This window comes from Calliphora vicina, chromosome 4, assembly GCF_958450345.1.
Source record: "Calliphora vicina chromosome 4, idCalVici1.1, whole genome shotgun sequence".
NCBI lineage: Eukaryota > Metazoa > Arthropoda > Insecta > Diptera > Calliphoridae > Calliphora > Calliphora vicina.
Genome location: NC_088783.1, coordinates 18,433,343 through 18,458,315, shown reverse-complemented (window position 1 = coordinate 18,458,315; position 24,973 = coordinate 18,433,343). Strand labels below are relative to the sequence as shown.

The window sequence follows — 24,973 nt, the reverse complement described above, 5'->3', positions numbered from 1 at the left end:
ATCTTTATCTACTTAAATCATGAACAGACATGTGTTTGGTACTGTTAAAAACTATATTTTTTGGTGAATTTTTGCCACAAATCGTATTCATTACATTACTATGGGGAAAATGTACCAAAAGGGGGTAAGAAAGAGGGAAAAAACATTTTATTAAAAAATGATTATGTTACTTTTGGTTGTATTTGGACCTCGAGTGCGCATTGGGCCAAATCTGAGTAAACGTTTGGTACTTTTTTAAAAAAATGTTTGTTTCAAAAACCAGTCAAGCAACAAAAATTCCAAAATTGAGTTATTGGACGATTACTGTTTTGTTAAGGTAAATGCATCGTTTAAAGCAAAAAAAAAAAAATATAAAAATACAGCCCCCCTACTATGGTAAAGCAAAGCCGTGAAATCCGTGTTTAGTGCAGAAAGAACCAGCGCTTGACTGTAATACTAATCTATGTTTTCATAAATGTTGTAGGTCTCAATAAATGTGAAAAAAATAAAAGATTTATGCCATGTTTCCACGGCAGTCTGAATTACTTAATTCGCGTTTTGAATTACGATTGCGAATCAACCTGTTTACACGATAACATTTGTAATTCAGTTTGACATTTATTTATTTCTTCTTCTTGTTTTTTTTGTTTGTTTGGTGCAAATTTTAAATTTGTAATTTGGCAATGGATAAAAAGGTAAGAAAAAACATAAAATTGTAGCATTATTAATTAAACAAATATAATTTAATTATTATTTTCATTATTAGAAAAAAGAAAAAGTGCAAGCAAGTGGGACCAGGGCAGCGAGCGGGCTTTATTAGAGGTGTGGGCTGAAAGAATGGCAGAGCTGCTACTTCTACAAATCAATTTAACTTTAATCAGACTTTTTATTTCTTTTAATTTATTTATTTAATACTAAAATCTTTTTCTTTATTTTGTTTTGACATTTTTGTTTGGACAGCTGATTTTGATACATAAATAATCGATAAAAATTAGAGATGATAATCGAATTAAATCGTTCGTAATTCAAACTGAATTACGTACGAACAAGGTAATTCGCACTTGAAATTTTGTATGGCGAATCATGTAATTCAGTTCGTAATTGGGGGTTGAATGACGAATGAGAGCTTGAATGACGAATAATGCCGTCGTGTGAACATGGTATTACAATCTCTAAAACCCTACTTTATAGGTTTATAGGAATATTTTTCAGTGGCCTAAAACGCCACTGAAAAATGGATGTTTGTTTCAGAAACCAGTCAAGTGCAAACTTTATATTATTTTTTAAATATATCTTAATATTCATAGATACAAAAGTTTTATGTTTATCAAACAGCTACACAAATACATACCATTCATACGGTGTTGTCATAGAATCCAATCATTGTCGGAATCGGTTTTGAAAACGACAAAGAAGGTACATTTCACTTTTGAAATCCAATGTAATTTTTTGTTTAATCGATAAAGGATTTAATTCAAGATCGAATATAAAACCGATAACTTTGAATTTTACGATACCAATGTACTTTTTCTGCCGTTTTCAAAACCGATTCCGACAATAATTGGATTCTATGACAACCCCGATAGAAAAAAAATTTAATTTTTTAAAAGTAATTTTTAGGGTGCTAGGCAGTTTTCTTTGATTTACTCAAAATCAATAATTTGTTGCTTGACTGGATTTCGACATTTATTACTGCAGTTCATTACTAGATATGTTCCTTTTCTTACCTTTGTTAAATAAAAAATTATCCAATTAATTAATTTAACTACAAAAGTTTTTAGTTAAAATTTATTTAAATTTTATTTATTTACAGTTTATTTTTTATTGTTTAAGAATTGACTAAAAATATTACAAAAAAAAATATTACATATAAAATATACGAATGAAAACTGTTAAGGAAACGTTGTATGTACGTTGAAATAATACTTGAAAAGAAGATTTAACACTTTCAATACTTCTCTTTTTTATTTTGCGTTTATTTGAAAATGTATTTATTATTAGGTGTTTCAAATATTTATTTATTTATTAATCATAATACTATTTATATAGAGTAATCTTTGGTTTTGCTTAATTGCACATTAATTTTATTTGGGATACACATTTATTTATCTGGGTACCAAATCAAGGTAGCCACCAGGTCGCATCATTTGATGTGGAGAGCCATAAAACGATTGATAGCTGCTCATGGCATAGGAGTTGGGAGAAGGTGTACTAACACTATTGCCACTGAGGGTGGTATTTGAAACAGCGTGGGTTTGGCGCATATGGCCAGAAACTTTCAGTTTGTCATAGGGCGTGGCATACGAATGGCCATGATAGTGGGCGGCATTGTGGTGATGATGATAAATGGGACCATAACTGCCATTATCGGTGGTATAGGGCTGGCCAATGGATGAATAAATATTGCTAGCACCCATAACCTGGCCATGATTGTGATGTGTTGGAGGTGAGGTCTGCTGGGGCACTACTTGGGTATTAAGATTCAGATTGAGATGTGTGGTAGTGTGATGCGCCGCACTGGGCATAGAGATATTAGACGACAAACCCACTAAATTCGAGGAGGTATGATGTGAGTGGGCACCACCATAAGGTGAATTGGCACTGTGGTGGGAGTGATCCGTTTTAGGCGATATACAATTGCCATTCATGTGTCCACCACTCAGGGCATTTGTGGCTGTTGTTGTCAGTGACTGATAATTTAAGAGGTCTGGTGAAGTGCCGGTAGTGGAGGGGGTAGACGATGAAGTGTTCATGTGATTTGGTGATGTTGTGGCCACATGTGTTAGTAGGGAATTTTGATGATTTTCCATTTCTGCCACTGTATTAATATCTTTGAGATGGGCCTTTAACTGTTGTTGATGCTGCTGATGTTGATGGTGTTGTTGCTGCTGTTGCTGTTGTTGGGCATTGTGATGTTGTTTCATTCTGGCATGTGATTCATGGCTCATTTGATTCATACCCGATGTTCTGAAATGGCAACAATAACAAGAAGAGAAGAAAAACAATAAAAAATCAGACACACACATTTTTTATTTTTAATATTTTTATTTCTTTTGCATATTGATTTTAACAATTTTTCTTTTTTTTTAAATTTTTCTATAAACAAATAGTTTGGCTGCTTCAAACACATGTGTTTATGCTTATAAAAATTTGTTTGTTATTTTTATTATTTAACAACAAAAAGTTCTTTTATTATTTAACAAAAAACTGTGAAGTGTTTGTTACCAAAAGCCCTTTTTTAAATATTTAATTAAAAATTTGTTTATTTTTTGCCCCCAAAAATTTATTTCTAATAAGAAAATACTGCTAACAAATGAATATATACATGAAAAGAAGGACAGACGGACAGTGTTAGCGCTCCATATTTAAGAGTTATAGCTTCGTCAAAGCAGAAAGTGGGCGCACATATCGTTAACACGCGGTCATAACTCATATAAATTATTTTCCATATAATTTCATTTCATTTATTTTTTTTGTTTGTTAATTTTATAAAGAATTTTGAATGTTATTTAATGATTTGTTTAGTTTTAAATTTCCAAGTGATTTGATTAAAAAGAACTTTTAAAATTGTTTTGGAGACGTAATAACGTATTGTAAGTGGCAATTTATAAAAAGTATTTTAAACATATTTCTCTATTTTTAGAAAAAAATCTTAAGAAAGAAATTAAATATGTATTTGAGTGCGTTGATAAAAAGGGTAACAATTATTCTTGATCAAAATATATTTCAGAAATATGACAGATTTAATACTCCTTGTTGTTGTTTTTAATCGGTTGGTTTATTATATTATTATATTTATAAAAAACAAATATTTAAACTATTCAATATCATTTGAAAATATAAAAATCTGCAGGATATAATTGTAAAATATTTTTAATAAATTTAATTAAATACTTACGCATCACCAGTTCCATCATCTCGAAAACCTTTTGCAAAGGGATTGCTTACAATTTTCAACTGGGTTACCTGTAATTATATATAAAATTATATTGCAATTAAGGAAAGGGAAAAAGAAATTGTAGAGTTATAAGAAAAAGGTCCTAAATGAGATAATGAGAACTTAATCTTTAAGCTCTAGATTGTGGCGAGTCATTGTTAAAAAATCAGTTTGAAATAAAGAAAAAACCCGCGACTACTTTGGATATTAAGTTATATTTGTATGGAAAGAAGAGATATGTTAAAGGGGTTTCCCTCGTCGTTTACGGTATACCACGACTTTGACATTTCCGGATTAAATCGATTTTAGGTTTGGTTAGGATTCAGCTAGAAAAAACAGTTTCGGTCGAACTCTAAACACGAGGGGACATTTTATGGATTAAGTATTTTTTTGTTGTTTTAAAGTGGATCTAGCATATTGTTGAGACCTACATATATTGTTGATTCTGTGTGGTATTTTGTGAATGCTATTTTTATTTATTTTTTGTACTTATACATTCTTCCCGTTACATGTATATCTCCCCATCGGTATAAAATTATTCATCTGAAAGATTGCTAAACTAACCTAAAATATATCGTACTATTGACTGTTAAATGATCTAAATTTTTTTTAACAACTTTTCATATAAAAGCTTTAGAAATTTGAACACGATCGTAAAATTAAAAAAGTATTCTAAAAACTACAAATAGGCCTTTTTGCAATAGGGTGTGGAATTTTTCTTGATAATTCGCATCAAGAAAAACTCTAAATGGATCAAATCGCATCTCCGAGGCGGCCAAAGCACAAAAGAATCGGAGCATTTAACTTTACGAGCTGCTTTTTTGATAGAAGTGTTCGGTCGAACAACTATTCGAAAGAGTTATTCGACTTATATTGCATTACTGTTCTGTTAGACAATTTTTTCTTTTTGATCCAGGGTTTCTTTCCATGTTCAAGTCTTCCTTATACTGTTTAAACAGTGTGACGATGAATATTCAGATCTTTTGCTATTTTTTTGAGAGTTCATATTGGATTTTTTCACGACCAAAAGGTCAGCGAAAAATAGTTGAAAATAATTGATTTAGAAAAGATAATATTTTACATATTTTTACGTGATTAAAAAATAATAATTTGTTGGACCAAGGATAAGTTTTGGCTGATAAAGAACCTTTTAAATTAACTCGATGCTGACTTTATTCGCAAACTAAGAAAAGTGAAAAATAAAAGTAAAACATTTTTGTTCAATTCACAACTAACGTTGTACAGTCATATGAGTTGTAAGTCGTCTGAATGTACAATAGTTGTACAAATGTTGTTGATAATTTCTATATAAATGTTATGTACAACACCTACTACATTTTTACATATGTTTTTCAAATGTTGTATGAAATTTTAAGTGTTACCAAAAGTTCATATCTATACATAAACAAAAAAATTAGCTCATTTTAATTCAAAATAACAACCAAACGGTAACACTAAATTCAATTAATTTATTTAATTTATTGAAAACGATAATTTGTTTTAAATATTTGTCAATTGTTTGCATTTTTACACAATGCAGACACTAGCTTGCTATTGTTCGCTTGCATTATTAATTCTAAATATTAATATACTTTTGAATGTTAGATTTCATCTTCCTCTTTTGGCATTTTCAACGCTACACGAGGTAAACTTACGACTTGGAGAAATTTGTGTTCACAACCACAATAGTTGTAACATACAATGTACGACATACAACTAAGTTGTGAATTGGACATTTATATATTTGGAGAAATAAGGGCATTTTAAAATTGTTAGTTTTATCTAAAATATAGATAAAAATCAACTTCAGATCGGAAAAGTAGATTCCTAAGTTTACTTGTTATGCCTTACACCTAGGGTTTTTAATTTACCGTCCTTTTTTTATTCCCGGAAATCGGAAACATTTGTTTCTACATTCCCGGGTACCCGGCTATTCCCGAAATATATAACAATATTGTAAATTAGGAGTATTATAGCATTCATTATCTTCATTCAAAATTTAATTAATTTTGAAGTTAACTGATAACAGAATTTATTGAAATTTTGAATGATAAAATTTTGACCACAAATTGAGTAGAAATGTTTTTTCTTCATTCAGTTTTATTTACAAAATGAATTGAAAAACTTTTTCTTAAGCCTTTTAGTAAAAGGAATGAATTCAATATTATAGCCGAGATATAAACGAAAAACTGTAAAAAAAACTTTTCACGTTTTTTTTTTTTGTGAAAACTTGTTTTTAATTCCCGGGAATCTTGTAGTGAAAAATTTATAAAATTCCCGGGAAATTTGTCCCGGGAATTCCCGGGATAAAAACCCTACTTACGCCTACATCAATGAGCAGTATATTAAGTTTTTTTAAATTTGTTTCCCCATTGAATTTCAAATACATAATATACTCTTTAAGATGTCCACCAATTTCTTTAGAAAATAAAAAAAATATATTAATTTATTTAAAATAATTTTTCACCACAAGTAATTTATCTCAATGAAATATAAATATATAACATCATTAGTGTCTCTATAGATGTCACTCCTAGAGCGGGCAGTCTCATATTTATGATAAATACGAAATTTTAAGAAATAAAAACAAGAAATATATCACTTACACGTTGATTTTGATAGGCTGTGACTGCTGTAAACGATGTCTCTGGAAAAATGAATGTACGGAAATCACCAGAGTGTTCGTTTTCATCCAATGAAGTGTTCTTGGGTGGCAGATAGACTATGTGGAAACGTGGCTGATAACGATGCATAGAATTTAATATGATCTGTAAAATGAGTGGTGGAAAAATAAAAATTGATGGATTTGTTAAAAATTTTAAAAAATTACACAAATAATTTCAAAAAAATTAAGAAAAATATATAAATCAAATATTTTTTTACTTACATGTCCATTTTCATCCAATTGATTGTTGGTTAATTTTAGTTTATCAAACGATATTATTTGCTTCATCCAATTAGCTCCCTGTGCTGGTGAATCGGGATGGACATGAATACGTGGTGGTGATATGGGATCGGCTTTACCAGCTACTACCCAACTGGAACTTTATAAAAAAACAAAGAAATAAATTATAAAATTTTAAATAATAAAAAAATTCTCATCATCTGAGTGCACCAAAATTAAATCATTTAAAGAATTCACATTCTCTTTACATCTATTGTTTAACTCAGATGAAAATTCTGCTAATGTAAAAATTGCTTTAGAAAACAAACTTACTTATGAAATGCATATCGATATCTTTTATCATCGACTGGTACAAAATCCATCATCATTATATAGGTGGCCTGTGGATCCAAACCGCCTATGCGTACTTGAAATGTAGGAAACATGCGACGTCCTGATTTTGTTACAATCATCTCTGTACCCTGTTCATGAAATTTATCCCAAAGTGATTTTGTTTCCAAGACTACAACGGCCTGAGCCAATAGTGGGTGAATGGATTCTTCTAATTTATTATTTGTCGTTGATTCTTTTGTTTTGTTTTTATTTGATTTTTTATTATTGCTGCTGCTATTGTTGTTATTGTTAGTGTCACTGCCACTATAATTTGTTGAGGCGTTGACAGATTCTTCTTTTCCGCTGCACGTGCTATTCGTATCGCCATCTGTCATTTTTGAATCGGTGCGTTCAAGAGGTTTATAGGTGGTGCGATCTTTACCGGCTGTTTGGATGCAGGCTATACAAAGGTAGATATGGAAAGTGTGAGATAAATTGAAAAAAATGATTCAAACATGTTTATAAGATGTAAGAAAATTGTCTTTGGGAATAGAAATAATTTTTCGATTATTTTGTTTACGACGCCTTTTTGGATTTAATATTTTAATCTTGTAAATTGAAAAAAATGTCGCTGAAGCACACCGATTGCTCGCCAAAGCTTATGGTGAATCTGTTTTAACGTGCAAGAGATTGTTTGTGCGGTTCTGAAGTGGTGATTTTGACACGGAAGACAAATATCGCTCAGGCCAGCCAAAAAAGTTTTTAGACCAAGAATTGGAGGCATTACTGCATGAAGATTGTTGTCGAAATCATTGGGAGCTACTGAATCTGCAATTTCAAAACGTTTGCAACAGCAGAATTCAACCAAAAGAAGGGAAATTGGAAACCATACGAAATGATGCTGAATGACCTTGAAAGACGATTTTGTATGTCTGAAATGTTGCTTGAACGCAATAAAAGAAAATCATTTTTGCACCGAATCATTGCTTGTGATGAAAAATGGATCCTTTACAATAACCCGAAGCGTAAGAGATCGTATGTTAAGCCCGTCCAACCAATCGAATCGACACCAAAGCCAAATGTCCATGACGGTAGGGTAATTATCTGTATTTGGTGGGAGCTGACTATAGACCATCACAGGGAACCTGTACCGAAGGCAACTGATTCGTTTGAAGCGAGCATTGACCGAAAAACGCCCAGAATATGCGGGCAGACATGAAACCTAAATATTCACAGAATCACTTTTTTTTAAATAAATCTGGCATTTCTAAACGGCTGATCCAAGGAGTATTCGAGTTCTAGTTATTCAAATTGGGACTACAAATGCTCCATTTGTCGACGGCGCTATGGGGGCTCAAAGTAGGGTACCTTCGAAATGTAAAATTTTTAAACACGTGCGATTTTATTGTTTTCCATCCGATTTCAAAGTAGATTTTTTTTTTAATCGAATTGAGATATTGACTTGAAATTTTTTTGTAAGACCAAAAATTTACTTATCTAAACAAAAAAATATAGTTCGGAATATATGAAACGCCCGATTGATTTCCAAAAAATTTTGATTCTGCCCCCACTGTGCAAGGCTATGCCACATGTTGCAATACCTGTTAAAAACTATTTAGAAAGAAGTGGTTTGGAAGTTTTGCCTCACCCTATCTCTGGGATACGCTTCACTTCAGAACAAAGTATCCGAAATATACTTGATTCGTTCTTATGCTCAAAAGTTGTTATTTTTCCTAGGAATCCATATGTTGCCAGAAGGATGAATAAATTTATATTGTACAAATGTTTCAAAATAAAAGCTCCCTTATATTTAAGTCATACACCCATACAATTCCCATTGGTTATGGGATTGAGAAATGGGATGGAGATTCCTTTATATTTTTCATATTTGTAAAACAGTAATAGCTGCGTAAAGTTGTTCACGTCGGTGCTGCAAAAATTTGTCATACTGTGGCGCAGTATGTGAAAATCTGCTAAATATTTCTTCAAATACTTATACTTTTTTTTTTAATTTACAAACAATGTATTTCTAAACTGGAATATGTGTAGCTTATCCATTCAGTCTCTACATAATCTTCCCTAAGAAAATCTTTTATATGCAAACAAACCAAAAAAAGAGAACAGAACAATTTAAGATCTATTTATTCCTATTACAACTAATTTGTTTGGGGATTCTCGTCAAGCTTGACAGAAAAACAATTATTTGTGCCAAATACTAATTGATTTTCGAATTCATTAAATGCAACAAAAAAAAAATCAATTCAATGTGTACCATTTTTCTTTTTGTCTCTTTCGAAGATCGTAGAAATCGATCAGTTGTGATCCCCCCAATAAATTATATAGCGTCTCTTTTGTTTACTTGTTGCCTAAACGAAATGTTGATATTTTTCCCTTTTCTTTTAGGCATCCCAAACACAAATTGATGGGACAAAACATGTCATGGGTCATAAACAATGACATTGACATGCTAAAGTGATAATATCTGCATATATTACACATTTTATTGGAGTTTTCCCTTATTTGTGGTGAATTTTTTTTTGAAGAATTTATTGTTTCTTTTTATAGGAATTTTATTTTAAAACAAGTGTTTATTATCAAAAATAAAATAAACAAGTAAGAGTGTGTTATATTCCGCTGTGCCGAATCTTATTTACCCACCATTAATATAAGACTGACATCGATTTTTGTACATTTTTCATATTTTCAATACTAAATTTTGTATGGATACCACTATTATATACATTTATGTATCATAGAGCCATATTCCGGGAAGAAATCATGGACCGATTAATAACATTTTCAATGTGCAAGATTTCAAAGATTTCAATTTCAATATTTAAAAATTGAAAAATACCAATATTTCTGAACAATAAAGAATATTTGAGAAAAATTTCATCCTGTAGGCTCTATCGTGTCTTCAACAGACAGATAAACGGTCAGACGGACATAGCTGCTAGATCGTACTAGACTTTCGTATATACGATCGTACGCACTTTTGTGGATCTGCGATTAATATTTCGATGTGTTACATACGGAATGACAAAATCAATATACCTCCATCCATTTGGTGGTTGTTATAACAAAAGTTTCATCACTCACTCTTCGCTTGGTTATGAATTTATACCCTCTGTCATGTCATCCGAATCATATTATTTATTATTCGATTAATTATGCAGTAAAATCATTTCAATGCGTTCTTTCCATATTGTTGTTGGGGGTATTATTTTGATTTTGGGCTGTATATTAAATTTGCAATTAATTTTATATAAGAAACACGTACATTTCTAGTGGTTTTTTCAATATTTAAAGAAATCTTCAATGATTTTGCAACCTTAGTACAAAATATTGGGTGTATGACTTAAAAATGAGGAATTTTTCCAAATTTTTAGCATTTATTTTCAAACATTTGTACAATATAAATTTATTCAAAGTATTGGCCATTGTTAACTAAGACCTTTTCCCATCTATCTGGCAACATATGGATTCTGAGCCAAAATAACTCCTAACTCTGTTCCAAAGTGAACCTTATCCCAGAGAAAGCGTTCTGCATCGATCGAAACAAACAGTAGCCGGACGGGGCACGGTCTGGACTATAATGCGGGTGAGGCAAAACCTCCTGTGGCCCAGCATTGTCATGATGGAATATCAGTTGCGTTCGGTACAGATTCCTTGTGATTGTCTGGCCAGATTTCGAGAGCTCATATAGATAAGGCCGCTTTGCTCCCACCAAATACAGAACATTACCTTAGCGCCATGGATATTTGGCTTTGGTGTCGATTCGGCTGGTTGGCCGGGCTTCACATACGATCTTTTACGCTACTGGTTAACGTAATGGATCCATTTTTCATCGCAAGTAATGAATCGGTTCAAAAATGATTTTCTTTTATTGCGTCAAGCATCATTTCGGACATGCAAAATCGTCTTTCAAGGTGTCTCGCCTTTAATTTGTATGGTATCCAATTTCCCTGCTTGTGGATGAATCCTGCTGCTTGCAAAGGTTTTGAAATTGCTGATTGTGTAGCTCTCAATGATTTTGCAAGCTCTTGTTGAGTTTGACAACAATCTTCATGGAGTAATGCCTAAAATTTTTGGTCTTGAACCTCACAAACCATCTCTCTCATGTTGAAACCGATGGAACACATTCACCATAAGCTTTGGTAGGATATCGGTGTGATTCAGCGGCACTTTTTTTCAAATTAAAGAAGTAAAGCAAAACTATGACGCTTAGTTGGCACAAAATTCGACATTTTCGAAGAGAAAAAAACTTTGTTGTTTACACTATAATGTTCAATAACTATATGAGAATAAATGACAGATATGTACCCTTCAAAATGACATATGAGTTATTAAAAATATAAACCACGTTTAAAAGATACGCTATCTATTGTAAATTCCCCATTTTTACATTTATACACCTAATATTATTCGTTAAATGCCTTGTTTAGATAGATTAAACTCAAAAATTTGGATTATCTTTAAAATTTTAACATTAAACTATTAAAACATTAATTTCACGTTATTATAGTAGAATTGATTTAAAAAATAAAATCAAAAGATGAGCAGTTATTTAAATTCGAAATATCTTGAAAACTAAACGAGCGATTTAAAGATGTTGTGTTCACAACTTGCACTTCAGCACTTATATATTGCAAGAGCAAAGATTTTTGTCAGCTGTATAGTGTAATTAGCAGCACTGACTATTATTTTCTTTTACCCCTAATAATATTTCTGAAAATTTTTAATGAGTTTCTTCTCTTAGTCTACCCAAAATAAACTGATTATTTTTTTTCCTTTATTCGTTTTCATGTTTTATAAGAAACATATATTTTTTTTTGCCTATAACAACCACATCATTCTTTATTATGTGGTGCACTTTTTTTCAATACAATTTCCATTTAAGCAAAAGAGTAACAAAAACACAAACGTGCTACAAATTGTTGCATTGCTATGGCTAAATTTAGATGAAATACAACTTGTTATTTTCAACATCAGCCAAAGAAAGGAATTATAAAGATGAAGAAAATAAAGAGAGAAAAAACCTCAACGTGTGGCGTCGGTAGAAAATTGTCACTCAACACTACAAATATTACTATAAATTGCTAATTAAGTGCTTCAAAATAAATTCAATTTTTCATGATGATATGTTTATGATATTTAACCCATTTTGAGGCGTGAAAAAACAAAAATGTTTCCAAAAAAATTTCAGACATTTTTATCTGAATCTTGTATAATTAATTACTCAGCAAACGGGACTATTATGGTGGCGCTTATTTTGCGATTTTCGATGCCCCCAAGGTCTTAAATTTGTCTCTTGTCAATTAAAACTCCAATGCAGATCATTTTATCAAATTGGCACATTTTGGGTCAAAATAGAAATTTTTTTGAAAAAAAAAAATTTTGAAAAAATTCCAATTAAAAGTATATATTCAAATATAATAATTTGCTGACATCGATAACACATTATTATAAAAAAAAAATCACAAAATTTTATGCATATTTACACATATCAAATCTTGAAATTAATAGATTTTCCAAAAAAAAAATATTAAAAAATTTAATAATTTTTTTTCGATTCTCAAATTTTAAAATTTTATTATTTTATTTTTTGATTTTTTTAACATTTAATTTTTAAAATTTTTTGGAAAATATTGCTATTTTACTATTGAAACTTTAAATAATATGCGCAACCTCTAAATCACAGATTATAACAGATATGAAACAAAAGACAGTTCTCAAAGAAGTAATATAGAACATTATTGTTATTTTGACGGTCTATAACCACTTTTCAATGGTTGTTGCAGAGCGAGAGAAAAAATACAATTTTCAATAGGCAACGAGTGTGTTATATATTTGTGCCTGTTTTCAAACCACAACCATTTTGACATTTTCTTTTGTTTGTTATCTACTGTCATATTACTGGAACCTGCTGATTCATAACTGCATTATCCGATTTTGCTCATATTTTCAGGAGAGAAAACAGATTCGTGATAGCAACCGAATTTGTTGCTAATCGAATGATTCTATCTTAGTGACCGAATTTTACAGTTGTGGCTACAATATTTTGGAATGGGTAACCAAAGTTTGGTTGCCTTAACTGAAATTCTTCTTTATCAACTGACTTTCTGTTGTTAGAACTGAAAAATTCTATGTGTGCAACTGAATCATTCGATTGGCAACAAATTCAGTTGCTATCACGAATCTGTTTTCTCTATGTACATGGCTAAATCTCTAGCTTGAATTTCTTTATTGGTTGAAGAAAATATTTGAAAAACTGATTGTTTTTCAAGTAATTATTTCGAAAGAATTAATTCCTAAGTAAACTTTCAAAATCATATTGTTTATTTACCATTCCATTAATGCATTCAGCAACGAATTAATTCGTTGTCTTAATTCCTTTGAAAATTCATTATTTATAGAATTAATTCCTTATTGACTCATTCAAGTTTTCTTTAATTCAAATCCATTACAAAATATCTTTAAAAAAATATTGAATGATTACAATTTTCTTCAATTCAAATCTATTACAAAAAGGCTTTAGACAATGTTTTTCAATTAATTTTGTTAATGATTAAGAGCAAATCAAAACTGAATCACAATTCGGATTAGATTTCAATTAACAAAAATAATTTTTTTTAATTCTGGGGCCGAATTACCGCACTCATGATCGAATGAACTATCGTATCGAAAAATAATTTCGATATCGTAATTATAACAAAATGTACTGAATTTCATGCTCGATATCGAATGCCGTAATCTCAAATAAGAAAATTACGATCGATTTTACTCGATATCGAATGCGGCAATTCGGCCCCTGAATTAAGATTTTAGTGAATTAAACTCAAATTGAATTAATGAATAAATGAACTTTCTATTAATTTTCTTTTTATTTATTAAATGAATTATTCTTGAATACTTTATCGATTTCTATAATTGTTCACAGTGTCTTTTTGGTCTTTCCCGATAAAATATTTTGAACGTTTGAATCCCCAGGAATTTTTTCAATTTTTCACTACCCGATTCCCCGGATTTTTAGTCGGAATTCCCGGGAATTAAACACTGACGAAACTACAAAGAAAAGTTTTTTTTACAGTTTTTCGTTTATATCTCGGCCATAATATTGAATTCATTCCTTTTACTAAAAGGCTTAAGAAAAAGTTTTTCAATTCATTTTGTAAATAAAACTGAATGAAGAAAAAACATTTGAACTCAATTTGTGGTAGATTTGAATCAACAAAAATTTTATCATTCAAAATTTGAATAAATTCTGTTCTGTCTAGCTTCAAAATGAATTAAATTTAAATTAAGCTTTTGAATGAAGCTAATGAATTATATATTGTGAATGAATTTATGTAATGAAAGGCTGACATTTTTTAATTTCGGATTAAGATTTTAGTGAATTCAGCTCAAATTGAATTAATTAATACGAATCTATGTATATACATAATGATTATAACACTAAGTTTTTATATGAAATATTGTTATAATATTGCTAATTTACAGTATTGTTATATATTTCGGGAATTGTCGGGTAAACAAGAATGTAGAAATAAATTTTTCCGATTCCCAGGAATGAAAAAAGGTTGGAAAATTAAAAACCCTGTACACATCATGAAAAAAACTAACACAAATGTTCCTTAAGGTATTCATAGACGGCAATACTGAAATTCAAGTATCATAATACAATTTCATCGTCTAAGCAAAATTTGTATTAGATTTTCAAAATATACGAATGATTTTTTTGATTTACGGTCGGTATACAAAATTTGTTTTAAACAATTCAAAAACTTTTTATTTTCATATGTATCGGGTATGTATTTTTAAATACAAAAAAGGCAAACAAAAATGTTAAGAAAATATAAAATAAAAATAAAGTTTTCAGAAAAATATCGATCAACAAAGAAATAAAATATTTGTAATACTATCGTGTAAACAATAACTGTTTTTTTGAAACGATTTCTTGAAATACCGAATGATTTCAATAATATTTTAAATTTGAAAAGTGTTAATACTCAGTATTGCCGTTTATAAATACCTTTAATCAAAATATATTTGATTAAACTGATAGATTTATTGATTGTTGGGAAGGAATCTGAACGCTGAAACTTGTATAATTGCAGATATGTAAAGCGGATAGTCGGGACAATTTTTCGGAATAGTATCACTGAAAAAACACTTTACAAATGTCGCTAATCATTTTTGTTACGTCAAGTCGACATTTACCGACACTACCGATTTGAGTAAGAAATAGTTAAAAATAATTAGAAAAACCAGGTTTTTTAGAAAACAATTTTCTGTAAAACCTGCAAATCTGCCATGTACTGGAACATAGCTCTTGTTTTCATTCACAAGAGGGCACACTATATCAACTGTGGTTCCTAATCGGAAAAGTTATGACCGATTTTTTTTAATTGATTAACGAATGGAAACACGAATAGAAAACAGTTTTCAATTTTTGGAATCCAAAAAATTCAAAAATTACTTGAAAACTGAGTGATTTTACATATTGCTACATACTTTAAACAAATCAAAATCGTTAAAGTACAAAATGTTAAGTTAGAAATATTAACGATCATTTTTTGTTTCAAATTTTATATTATCTAAAATTATAAGTTACACAATTAGCTTTTTTATGTAATTAAATCTTAATTACCTTCGATTTGTTTCATTGGACTCAAACTACCCATGTAGGGCGAAGACCAAGGATCTGTGGTATAACAACCATAATCCGTTATGTTGGCAGCTAATCCATTATTGTCGATAAATGACATGGATGACATAATGGCACTAGTACATTCCGTGGGACCCATGATATTCGATGAAGGTCTCATATAAACAGCTTGATGCATAACACTTTTTTTTTACAAATATTTAAATTTTCGCACACAAAATATTCGATTTATTTAGGATTATTTTTTGTTTTGTTACGTATTTGTTTTCAATCAAGATCTAAATATTTTTTTTTTTTTATTCAATTCAATTTAATTTGTTTCTTTTAAATTCGTGTGTATTTCAAATGTCTTTCATTTAGCTCATATTAGTGTCAGATATTTGCACTTTAATTATCTTTTACACTAATTGAATTTGTTTTATTTTATATTTAAATTTAATTAATTATTTATTTATAGTAAACTTTTTTCTCTTTCTTTCTGTGTAATCAATCAATTCGACAACACCTGAAGTGTATTTAATCGTTAATTGTTTTGAACTTTTTATTTTGCTTCTTTATTTTTTTTGTTTGTTTTAAATTGCTCTTGTTAATTTGAAATATTCACACAAAATCATCACTGTTATTCGATTTAGCAAATTTTTTTGACACTTTTCACACTCTACTACTACTAACACTCGAGCAAAGTTAAGCGAACTGATCGAAATTAATTAAACTTTCAACAACTCATTCATGACCGATAGGCGCGCAACACATTTGATATCATCTCATCACAATTGTTGTGGCTGGCATCATTATCATCAACAACAACGATCAGAGCGACGGATATGTTATTTTTTTTAAATTTTTTTTTAGTTGTGATTTGTTGTAGATCCGTTGTATTGACACTGTATTTGCATATATTTGTTTCGAATATTCCTTCTGTATTCCGTACTCGATTATTCTAGTTTGCTTGTTAAGTGTGAAATGATCCGTAAGCGTGGCATCGATCAATTGATATTATCGTCTTTAATGACAAACAACATGAAGGTATCCTCTCTCTCTTTTTTTTAAAAAAATCTATTCTCCCCAGACACTGGCCGTATAAATAATATATGTATGCAGTCCGTATAACGGGTTAGAGTAAAATAAACAGAAATCATTGTTCAGACAATATCATCTATTCAGTTTGTTGTTAATATCAACAAATACAACAACATCACTGAAAAGTGTGCACCACTACTTGTGGCAACTGACACACACAGGAGTTGAGATCTGTTTTAGACCAATGGCATCACATCACATCTCCCAAATGCATTTCATTAAATTTAAATTTGCCTAAAATGCAGAGAGAGCATCACAATATAAGTAAAACACTTGAGTGCACCATCGTTGTTTGTTTACATTTGATTTCTCTTGGGATTGTTCTTTCCTTTCTTATTTTTCTGAGTGATTTTAATCTATTTTCGGATACTGATTTTGATTGGCTACCAGCCCTAAACCAATAATATATCACTGGCTAAAGATGCCACATTTTTAAAAAATCAACTTATTTTAACTCAAAAATAATATTGTTATTTTGACAACAAATGTTTGTACCGACATTAGATATGTAACAAACTAAAGATTATTTCAAAGAATTAGTGTAATTATATTTTGTATTCCGTCGGCTTTTGTTGCATATGTGTACAAAGAAGTACTTACATTTTTGGGCAATTTATTTGATCTTTTGCAGCGTTCCCTTCTTCTGCTGTCTTGTGGATTCCACTCATTTGCATTTCTTGTGATGTCATTCCATGGCCTTCTCAATGTGTGATTAATCCATCGTATTTTTATTTCTGAGGCTATGGTCTGGATTGGATTGTTCCCAGAGCATAATATTGGATATCACCATTGGCCAGAAATTCGCAAGATCCTGCGAATAAATGCTTCACAAACACCTGGAACCTATGAATTTTTCGAGGGTCAGCGTTTGACAACTGTAAAGAAGAGTGGAAAAGGAAGACGAATTCCAAATAGGTCTTAAACGACCGGAATTTTGTCACGTTTGCTGTACACGGTTTTCAATGTCTTCATCCGACGCGACTTTTTTTGAAATTGTGCTCTCAATGTAGCAAAAATGGCTGACATCTATTATGAGTTGCATTCGACAAACGATATACGTTGGCTATCGAATATCGAATGTAAAATTCGTATCGTTGTACATCGAATTTTTCAACGAACACAATTTTTCTTTCGACACTGCAAATAAAATTAAAAATATTGTTGAAAATATAAGTACATATTTGTAATTTTATTTGTTTTTGGTGGACCAAATACCACTAACTGAAATATTTTCGTTAATTTTATGCAGGTCTAAGGTTGTAAGCAACGAATGTGCGCCATAATACCAAATGACAATTCGTTCCATCAGCTATTTCGACTTCAGTCGAAAATTTAATTTAGTTCATAATATGCACCTGAGTGATGTTAATTTTAAATAACTCTTGGAATGTCTCGGAGGTTTTTGATTTTATTAGTATTTATTTTTTTTGTTGTTATATATCGCAGATTTGATACTAGGTCTACATAGTCAAGATCATTCAGACGACCTTGCAATCTCCATGTAATTCCCTTGCCGTTTTGGAGAGCACTTCGTGAAATTGTACAAACAGAAGTGGTGATAGTACACAGCCTTGCCGAGCACGGATTTCAACTTTTATAGTTCTACTTAGAGCTAGCGTTCTGGTAAAGGCACTTAATAAGTGAGATAAGTTTGAGCGGAACGTATTTACACCTTAGTTCGAAGGCTTTCTCGATATCTATAAATCATGATCGCCATTCCACAAACGATCAGTGATGCATAAATTACTTCATTAACGAACGCATACTTTTTTAAAAAAATGCCATCTGTAATCGGCAATTGTTTTATAGGCGAATAAACTGATTCGTCTCAAAATCACGGCCACGTTTAAAAAGATCTTATGGGAAGCCCCGCGAACCAGCCGAATCGACACCAAAACCAAATATCCATGCCGCTAATGTAATGCTGTGTATTTGATGGGAGAAAAATTGTCCTGTTACACCAAAAATTTCTGTTAAGTCAGTATGTGTTTGAATTAGAGTATCCAAAAATAAAATTAAATAATTTTATAAAATTTTGAGACTTCATTTACCTTAAAAACTAAAAAAATATAATATGGGGATTTTCCACGAATAAAAATATAAAATTTGAATTAATGTAAAATTTTAACAGTTAAAGATATCATAACAAAATTTGGAATCAATATAGACTCAAATGTCCTTAAATCAATGGCATTCGAATTTTTGACATTTTTTATTTTCAAATACCGAAATTCCTAAAACGGGGAAAATGTGTTCCAAAAACTGAGTTTTTTTTTAGAAAAGTGCCTACTGTGACGTTATTTACTGTGTGATAGTAATAATACTTAGTAAGTATATGGAACTTTTTCGTGGATCGGTGCTTTGCCTTTTTAGAATTTTTTACTCAAACCGATTTTTTTTTTAAATTGGCCAAGTTTGAATTGGTCTGGGGGTGATATGTCCGCTTAAGTTATCTTTCTGGATCATAAAAAAATTCTAAATAGTCCCAAAAAAAAAATTTTTCTACAAAAGAAAAAATATATGGGCTTTTTTTGGAAAAAACTTAAAAAATACGGCCCTTTTTACAAGTTCCAACTTTGGATGCGTATAACTTTTTATAGGGAAGAAGTTAGCAAGTTATTTTATTTTATTTAGGATTTTATCGCCAATATAGCTGATATTTTATAAATAAATTGCGACCTTCCGTAGGCCCGCCATATCTCAAATACCATAAAAAGATCGAACAAATTAAAATAATAAATCAATTAACCTGAATATCTCTTCAACTAATAGAGATAACATACACTTGTAAGAAGATCTTATCAAAGACTATTTATATTAAAAATTTCAGCTCATCCAGATCGTAAATGGATTTTTGGCGATTTTTTTTTGTAAATTTGAACCCGAGGTGACCAACTTTGGGGGCTACGCACTGGCCCCCATTAGCGCTAGGAAGATGAACAAACATAAATCAACTCGAAAACACCTCAGCTCAAACCATAGAGAATAGACATAGAGCGGAAACTCTGCTATCAAACACCTAACTCAGTTGTCAGAAACCTAAGTGGTGAGAATGTATTAGTAGAAAAAACTATGTGAAAACAAAAACAACACTCGTATGTGTGATAATTTTGAGTAATTTTTTTGTTTGAGTTTTTTTCTAGTTTCCGCTCTATGTTTCTCTATGGCTCAAACCATGTGAAATTTCGTAACAATATCTTCAATAGTTCTCAATATACCGAATTATTTCCAAAAAAAAAAAGTTTCTAAACCACCGTGGAATGGCTGATAAGTGACCACATAACCAAACACCAAAGATAATAAACATTTTACGAGAAGGCAGTACTACTACTGAAGGATAAGACACTATTCAAACAAGTAGGATGAAGTAACAAGAGTAAGGAATGACCAAAGTACAGATTTCTGCATTTAGTTGAATTAGAGACGAACGTCTGGCTCGCATGGGTATATTTAACGATACGATTATAGAGTTTGTGAAAGAGATGACGAACGCTGGAACATTACCTGTACCAATGTCCTGCATATAGTTGAATTAGAGACGAACACTTTCATATGAACACTATTCCAAACTTGAAATATCTTAGGAATCAATGAGGAACTATATCGAGGCGACTAATTTTTAAACTAGCCCACTACTATTTCAATTGGCTTATAGATATGGAGAACAATACTTTCTTGAAATGGCGTATGTGTATACCCGGAATGGGTATGGGCCATTTAAGCGCCCCTCAACTCAACCTAACATAAAAGTATATTGGAATCTTAATCAATACCCATTATTCTTGTAACAGTCGGTAACGGTATTTTAATGAATTAATTTATTAATACAATTTTCAAAAATTAAAAAATAAGTTAACAAAGGTTATATTAGTAGATTTCATTAAACTCAATTATTGAACGTAAAAAATTGTATTTTTATACCCTTCCCCTACGTGAGAAGGGTATATATAAGTTTGTCATTCCGTTTGTAATTTCTACATTTTTCATTTCCGACCCTATAAAGTATATATATTCTGGATCCTTATAGATAGCGGAGTCGATTAAGCCATGTCCGTCTGTCTGTCTGTTGAAATCAATTTTCTGAAGACCCCAGATATCTTCGGGTTCCAAATCTTCAATAATTCTGTCAGACATGCTTTCGAGAATTTTGCTATTTAAAATCAGCAAAATCGGTCCACAAATGGCTGAGATATGAGGAAAAAACCAATACAACCTCGATTTTTGACCTATATCTGGATTACTAAGACATTAATATAGACAATATGGATATCTAATGATAGATATTTCAAAGACATTTGCAACGACGTATATAAGACCATAGTAAGATGGACTTACAATGAGTTAAAATCGGAAAAAAAATTTTAACCCGAAAAAAAAATTTGAAAAATTTAAAAAAAAAAAAATTTAAATTTAAAATAACAATCGAATTAATTTTTTTTACAAAAAATGAAAAAAACAACTGGAAAAAAAATTAAATTTTGTTTACCTAGAAATATTTAAAATGTTGAAGTATAATTTGGTGAAGGGTATATAAGATTCCGAATATAGCACTCTTACTTGTTATAATTTTAATTATTACGATTATGTCGGTAACGATAATTGCAGTTCGATAACGATTCAAATGTAGTTTGTACAATACATTTTGTATAAAATCATTTATTTTTTTATCAAATTTTACAAAATTTTTTATGAATACCATTATTCTGAGGATATTGAGCCATATTCCGGGAAGATATTTATATGGGTGCTAGGAGAAATCATGGATCAATACTTACCATTGGTCCATTGTTCTTTTAAAATAATAAAAATGTGTGCAAAAGATCAATTTATTATCTGCAATATGTATATTTAAAGAAAATTTCAAAAAAGTTTTGAAAAATATCCACTTATTTGGGGTTGTTTCTCATTTTGGTCCATAACTCTGGTTCTACTTGACCGATTTTGCCCATTTTCAATACCAAACATATTTGATCAACAATGAATATTATGATCTTCCCTGTCGGCCCTTTCGTGTCTTCAACAGACGGTCAGTGGGCCATGAAACAAATTCAACAATTTACGAACATTTTTCAGTCACATTAAAAGCATTAGGTCTTCCGGTCTTATGCATATTATGACTTAAAATCTTTCATGGTTTTCGTATTCAGCTTAATGTAAATTCCGACGTATACAGCAACATTTTCTAAATTAAATTAAAAAAAAAAATAAAACAAAAACTAACAAATTCAATTGTACTTATATATTTTTAAATTTTGAGTTATTTGTAAAGATTTTCATTCGAAATCACTCTTAACATAAATTCCACTCAAAACTCAAAGAATATTTGAGATAGTTAACGCCCACTAAAATATATGTTAGCACTATGTGTCTTTGTTTGAATATGTGAATGAGAAATATAGAACATTCATTGCCTAATTATTCCGAAAAGAAATTCTAAATGTTCAATAATTTGGTACACAAATACACAATCAATTGATCGTATATTTTATGGGCAATGTGTTTTTTTGTTTTCATATTCTTTTGGAAACGTACCAACCTACGTATTTTTTTTTATTTAATAATTTGTTCATTGCATTGTGCTTAATAATGGTGTATCATAAATACATACTATGAATACTAACAGGGCAAAAAGCTATTGAGAATAAATGATAGCACGAGCTATAGGGTGTATTTTTCATTGAATGTTCTTTTAATGTTTTGTATAGAATACCGTTGGATAAACAAAATGGAGTCTGGTGGCGTTTTTTGTTATTAATTGTTTACTTATTGTTGTTGTTGTAATGTAGCATGGAATGGCTGATTGTCTACCACCACAATTACTTACTGTACGTACGAGAGCAGACTTAATAATTTTCTTAACTACATTATTTTGAGTTTGTTTAACTTATCTGCATAAATATTCATCTATTTATAGATTGTAATACTTCAGCTAATGTTTGTAGAATTTATTTTATCCTTCTACATTTTCCAAACTATTAAATTAATATTAAGCTTCAACAAAGACCTCTTATTTTGAATCTAAAGAAGTAGAAGGTATAAGTATTTTCAGTTTGCCCTCGTACTATTACTACTACTAATAGTACATAGTAAAATTTAAATACTGACGATTTATTTTTATATTGTTCTGGCTTAAAAAAAATGTATGTATGTAGTATCTTTGCCATGTTCTGGTTTTCATCATTGGCACTTGAATATTTAGTTTTACCTGGTCCTTCTCTAAAATATACAACCAATTTTCACTTGTACAGGTAAACTGTTTTTATTTTTTATTTATATTTTTGTTTAATTTTGGAAAAACAAATGAGTTTATCGCAGTTTCTCTGGAGGCGTATATTCATTCTATGGAATACATTACTATTCGTATATTCGATATTAAGTTTTGTTTGAATTTTCCACCAAATTGTTTAAAAATAATATTTAGAGTATACACAGCAAAAACTTAAAAGACCTATTAAATTGTATAAATAATGACTGCATTTAAAATTTAATTGTTCACCATTTAATTTTCTTTTTAGCATGAAATTGAAAACAACCATTAAGTTATAATATCTTCGTTTTCAAACAATTTCAATTTAATATTTAAGTTTATTTTTATATCGACATTCTGAAAAATACATATTATTTAAACACAAACATTCGATTTAAATATTGCTTTTTAATAGAAGCTCTTAAATGACTAGTTTTTGCACAGAATTTGATTTAAATATCGAAATCTAATTTCCTTAGACATTTCTTGTGGGGTTTTCTTAAGTCATAGGTAGGGTATTCATTCGACTAATGATCATTCGATTAATCGAATAAGTTCTTACGAATAATTATTCAAACAATTTAAAAATGGTCATTTTCGAATAACGAATAATTCGAACAATTTTATGTAGAATAATCGAATAAAACGAATAAATGTTCATATGTATTTAAATTTATTAAATTGCTTATAATTTTCCATAGTTCCAAATTTAAATAAGTAATAATGACTCACAAAAATTTTATTGTTTCCGAAATTCGACTGTAGATGAGTGTTCCGATAGCTCCTTCTATAAATATATAAATATTACTGCAAGAAGTTACAATTCTAAAAACTTAGAACTTGAACCAATGAAAATAAAAGGTACGAATAAAATATTTGTTATTTAGCTGGCGAAATATTAGAAGAATCGCAATTAATAATCAAAATATTAACTTAGATTTTGAAACGGTCGTCGAAAGTGATATTGAGGATGACATTTATAATGATAACGTTGAAATAGACAAAGGCCATGATCATAAAATATATTTAAGTGATGTTATTAACCGTGTACGTAAGTGTTGCAAAATATTTAATAAATCTAATGATAAACACAAAATATTGCAAACTTACGTTTTAATGGAGTTTGTCTTATACATGATGTTAAACATCTTTGTCTAACTTGGTAATAAACATTTTGCGTATTTATAAATGCGTCAATCATGCGCTGTCTGACTTCGAATTAGCCACGTTCACTGACAATTATATCAAACTTTGGACAGTTTTATATAACTCCCTTGATTAATCAAAAATTCGGCAACGTTTATTGAGCTTGAGGGTATTATACAATTTCGAATTAAATTATTCGAATAATTCGATTAATTTTAAACGTGTGATCGAATTATTCGAACAAGTTAAAATCTCTTATTCGAATTATTCGTTTTATTCGAACAAAAGAAAAATCGAATAATTCGAATACCCTAGTCACAGGTCAATGTGAATAAGCCACATACCACTAGAATTGGGTGGTTCATGAACGAACAAGTTCAAATGAACAATTCAGTCAAGTGAACAATGTAAAGTTGTTCAGTCATCTTGTTCTTTTTGTTCGTTTGACATTTCTGTAGATGTTTCAAATTTATATGTATTTTGAAAAACGTTTTTAAATTGCATTTAAGTTTTTTGAATTCGATTAAATTACCTTTTTGTATTCATCATTATTAAAAATCGTGACAAATTTGTTTCAAAAAGCAGTTGTCACCTGTTCGTTTTGTACACTATCTGCAAATACATTCACAGAAAAATCATTCAATCACTTAGTCCCGTCAAAAAACGCAGAATAAAAATGAACAAAAAGAACAAACTTGT

The 24,973-nt window shown here is 30.1% G+C and overlaps 1 protein-coding gene across 1 annotated transcript; it reads right to left on the bottom strand.

Annotated features, from left to right (window-relative positions):
* Window positions 1-1,971: 1,971 nt before the first annotated feature.
* org-1 (optomotor-blind-related-gene-1) lies at window positions 1,972-16,903 on the bottom strand. Its single transcript, XM_065509130.1, has 6 exons — window positions 15,784-16,903; window positions 7,134-7,593; window positions 6,804-6,960; window positions 6,523-6,684; window positions 3,878-3,945; window positions 1,972-2,946 (listed from the first exon to the last, which is right to left on the bottom strand). The coding sequence occupies exons 1-6, from the start codon at window positions 15,977-15,979 to the stop codon at window positions 2,085-2,087; spliced, it is 1,905 nt and encodes a 634-aa protein (XP_065365202.1). The 5' UTR covers window positions 15,980-16,903; the 3' UTR covers window positions 1,972-2,084.
* Window positions 16,904-24,973: the final 8,070 nt, after the last annotated feature.

Excerpts from the sequence above, each read along its gene's own strand:
- org-1 (XM_065509130.1), bottom strand. The coding sequence starts at position 15,979 with ATGCATCAAGCTGTTTATATGAGACCTTCATCGAATATCATGGGTCCC. Across the intron at positions 7,594-15,783 it reads TCCAATGAAACAAATCGAAG|CCTGCATCCAAACAGCCGGT; the intron begins GTAATTAAGATT and ends ACCTTTGTATAG. Across the intron at positions 3,946-6,522 it reads CAGCCTATCAAAATCAACGT|GTAACCCAGTTGAAAATTGT; the intron begins GTAAGTGATATA and ends ATATAATTACAG.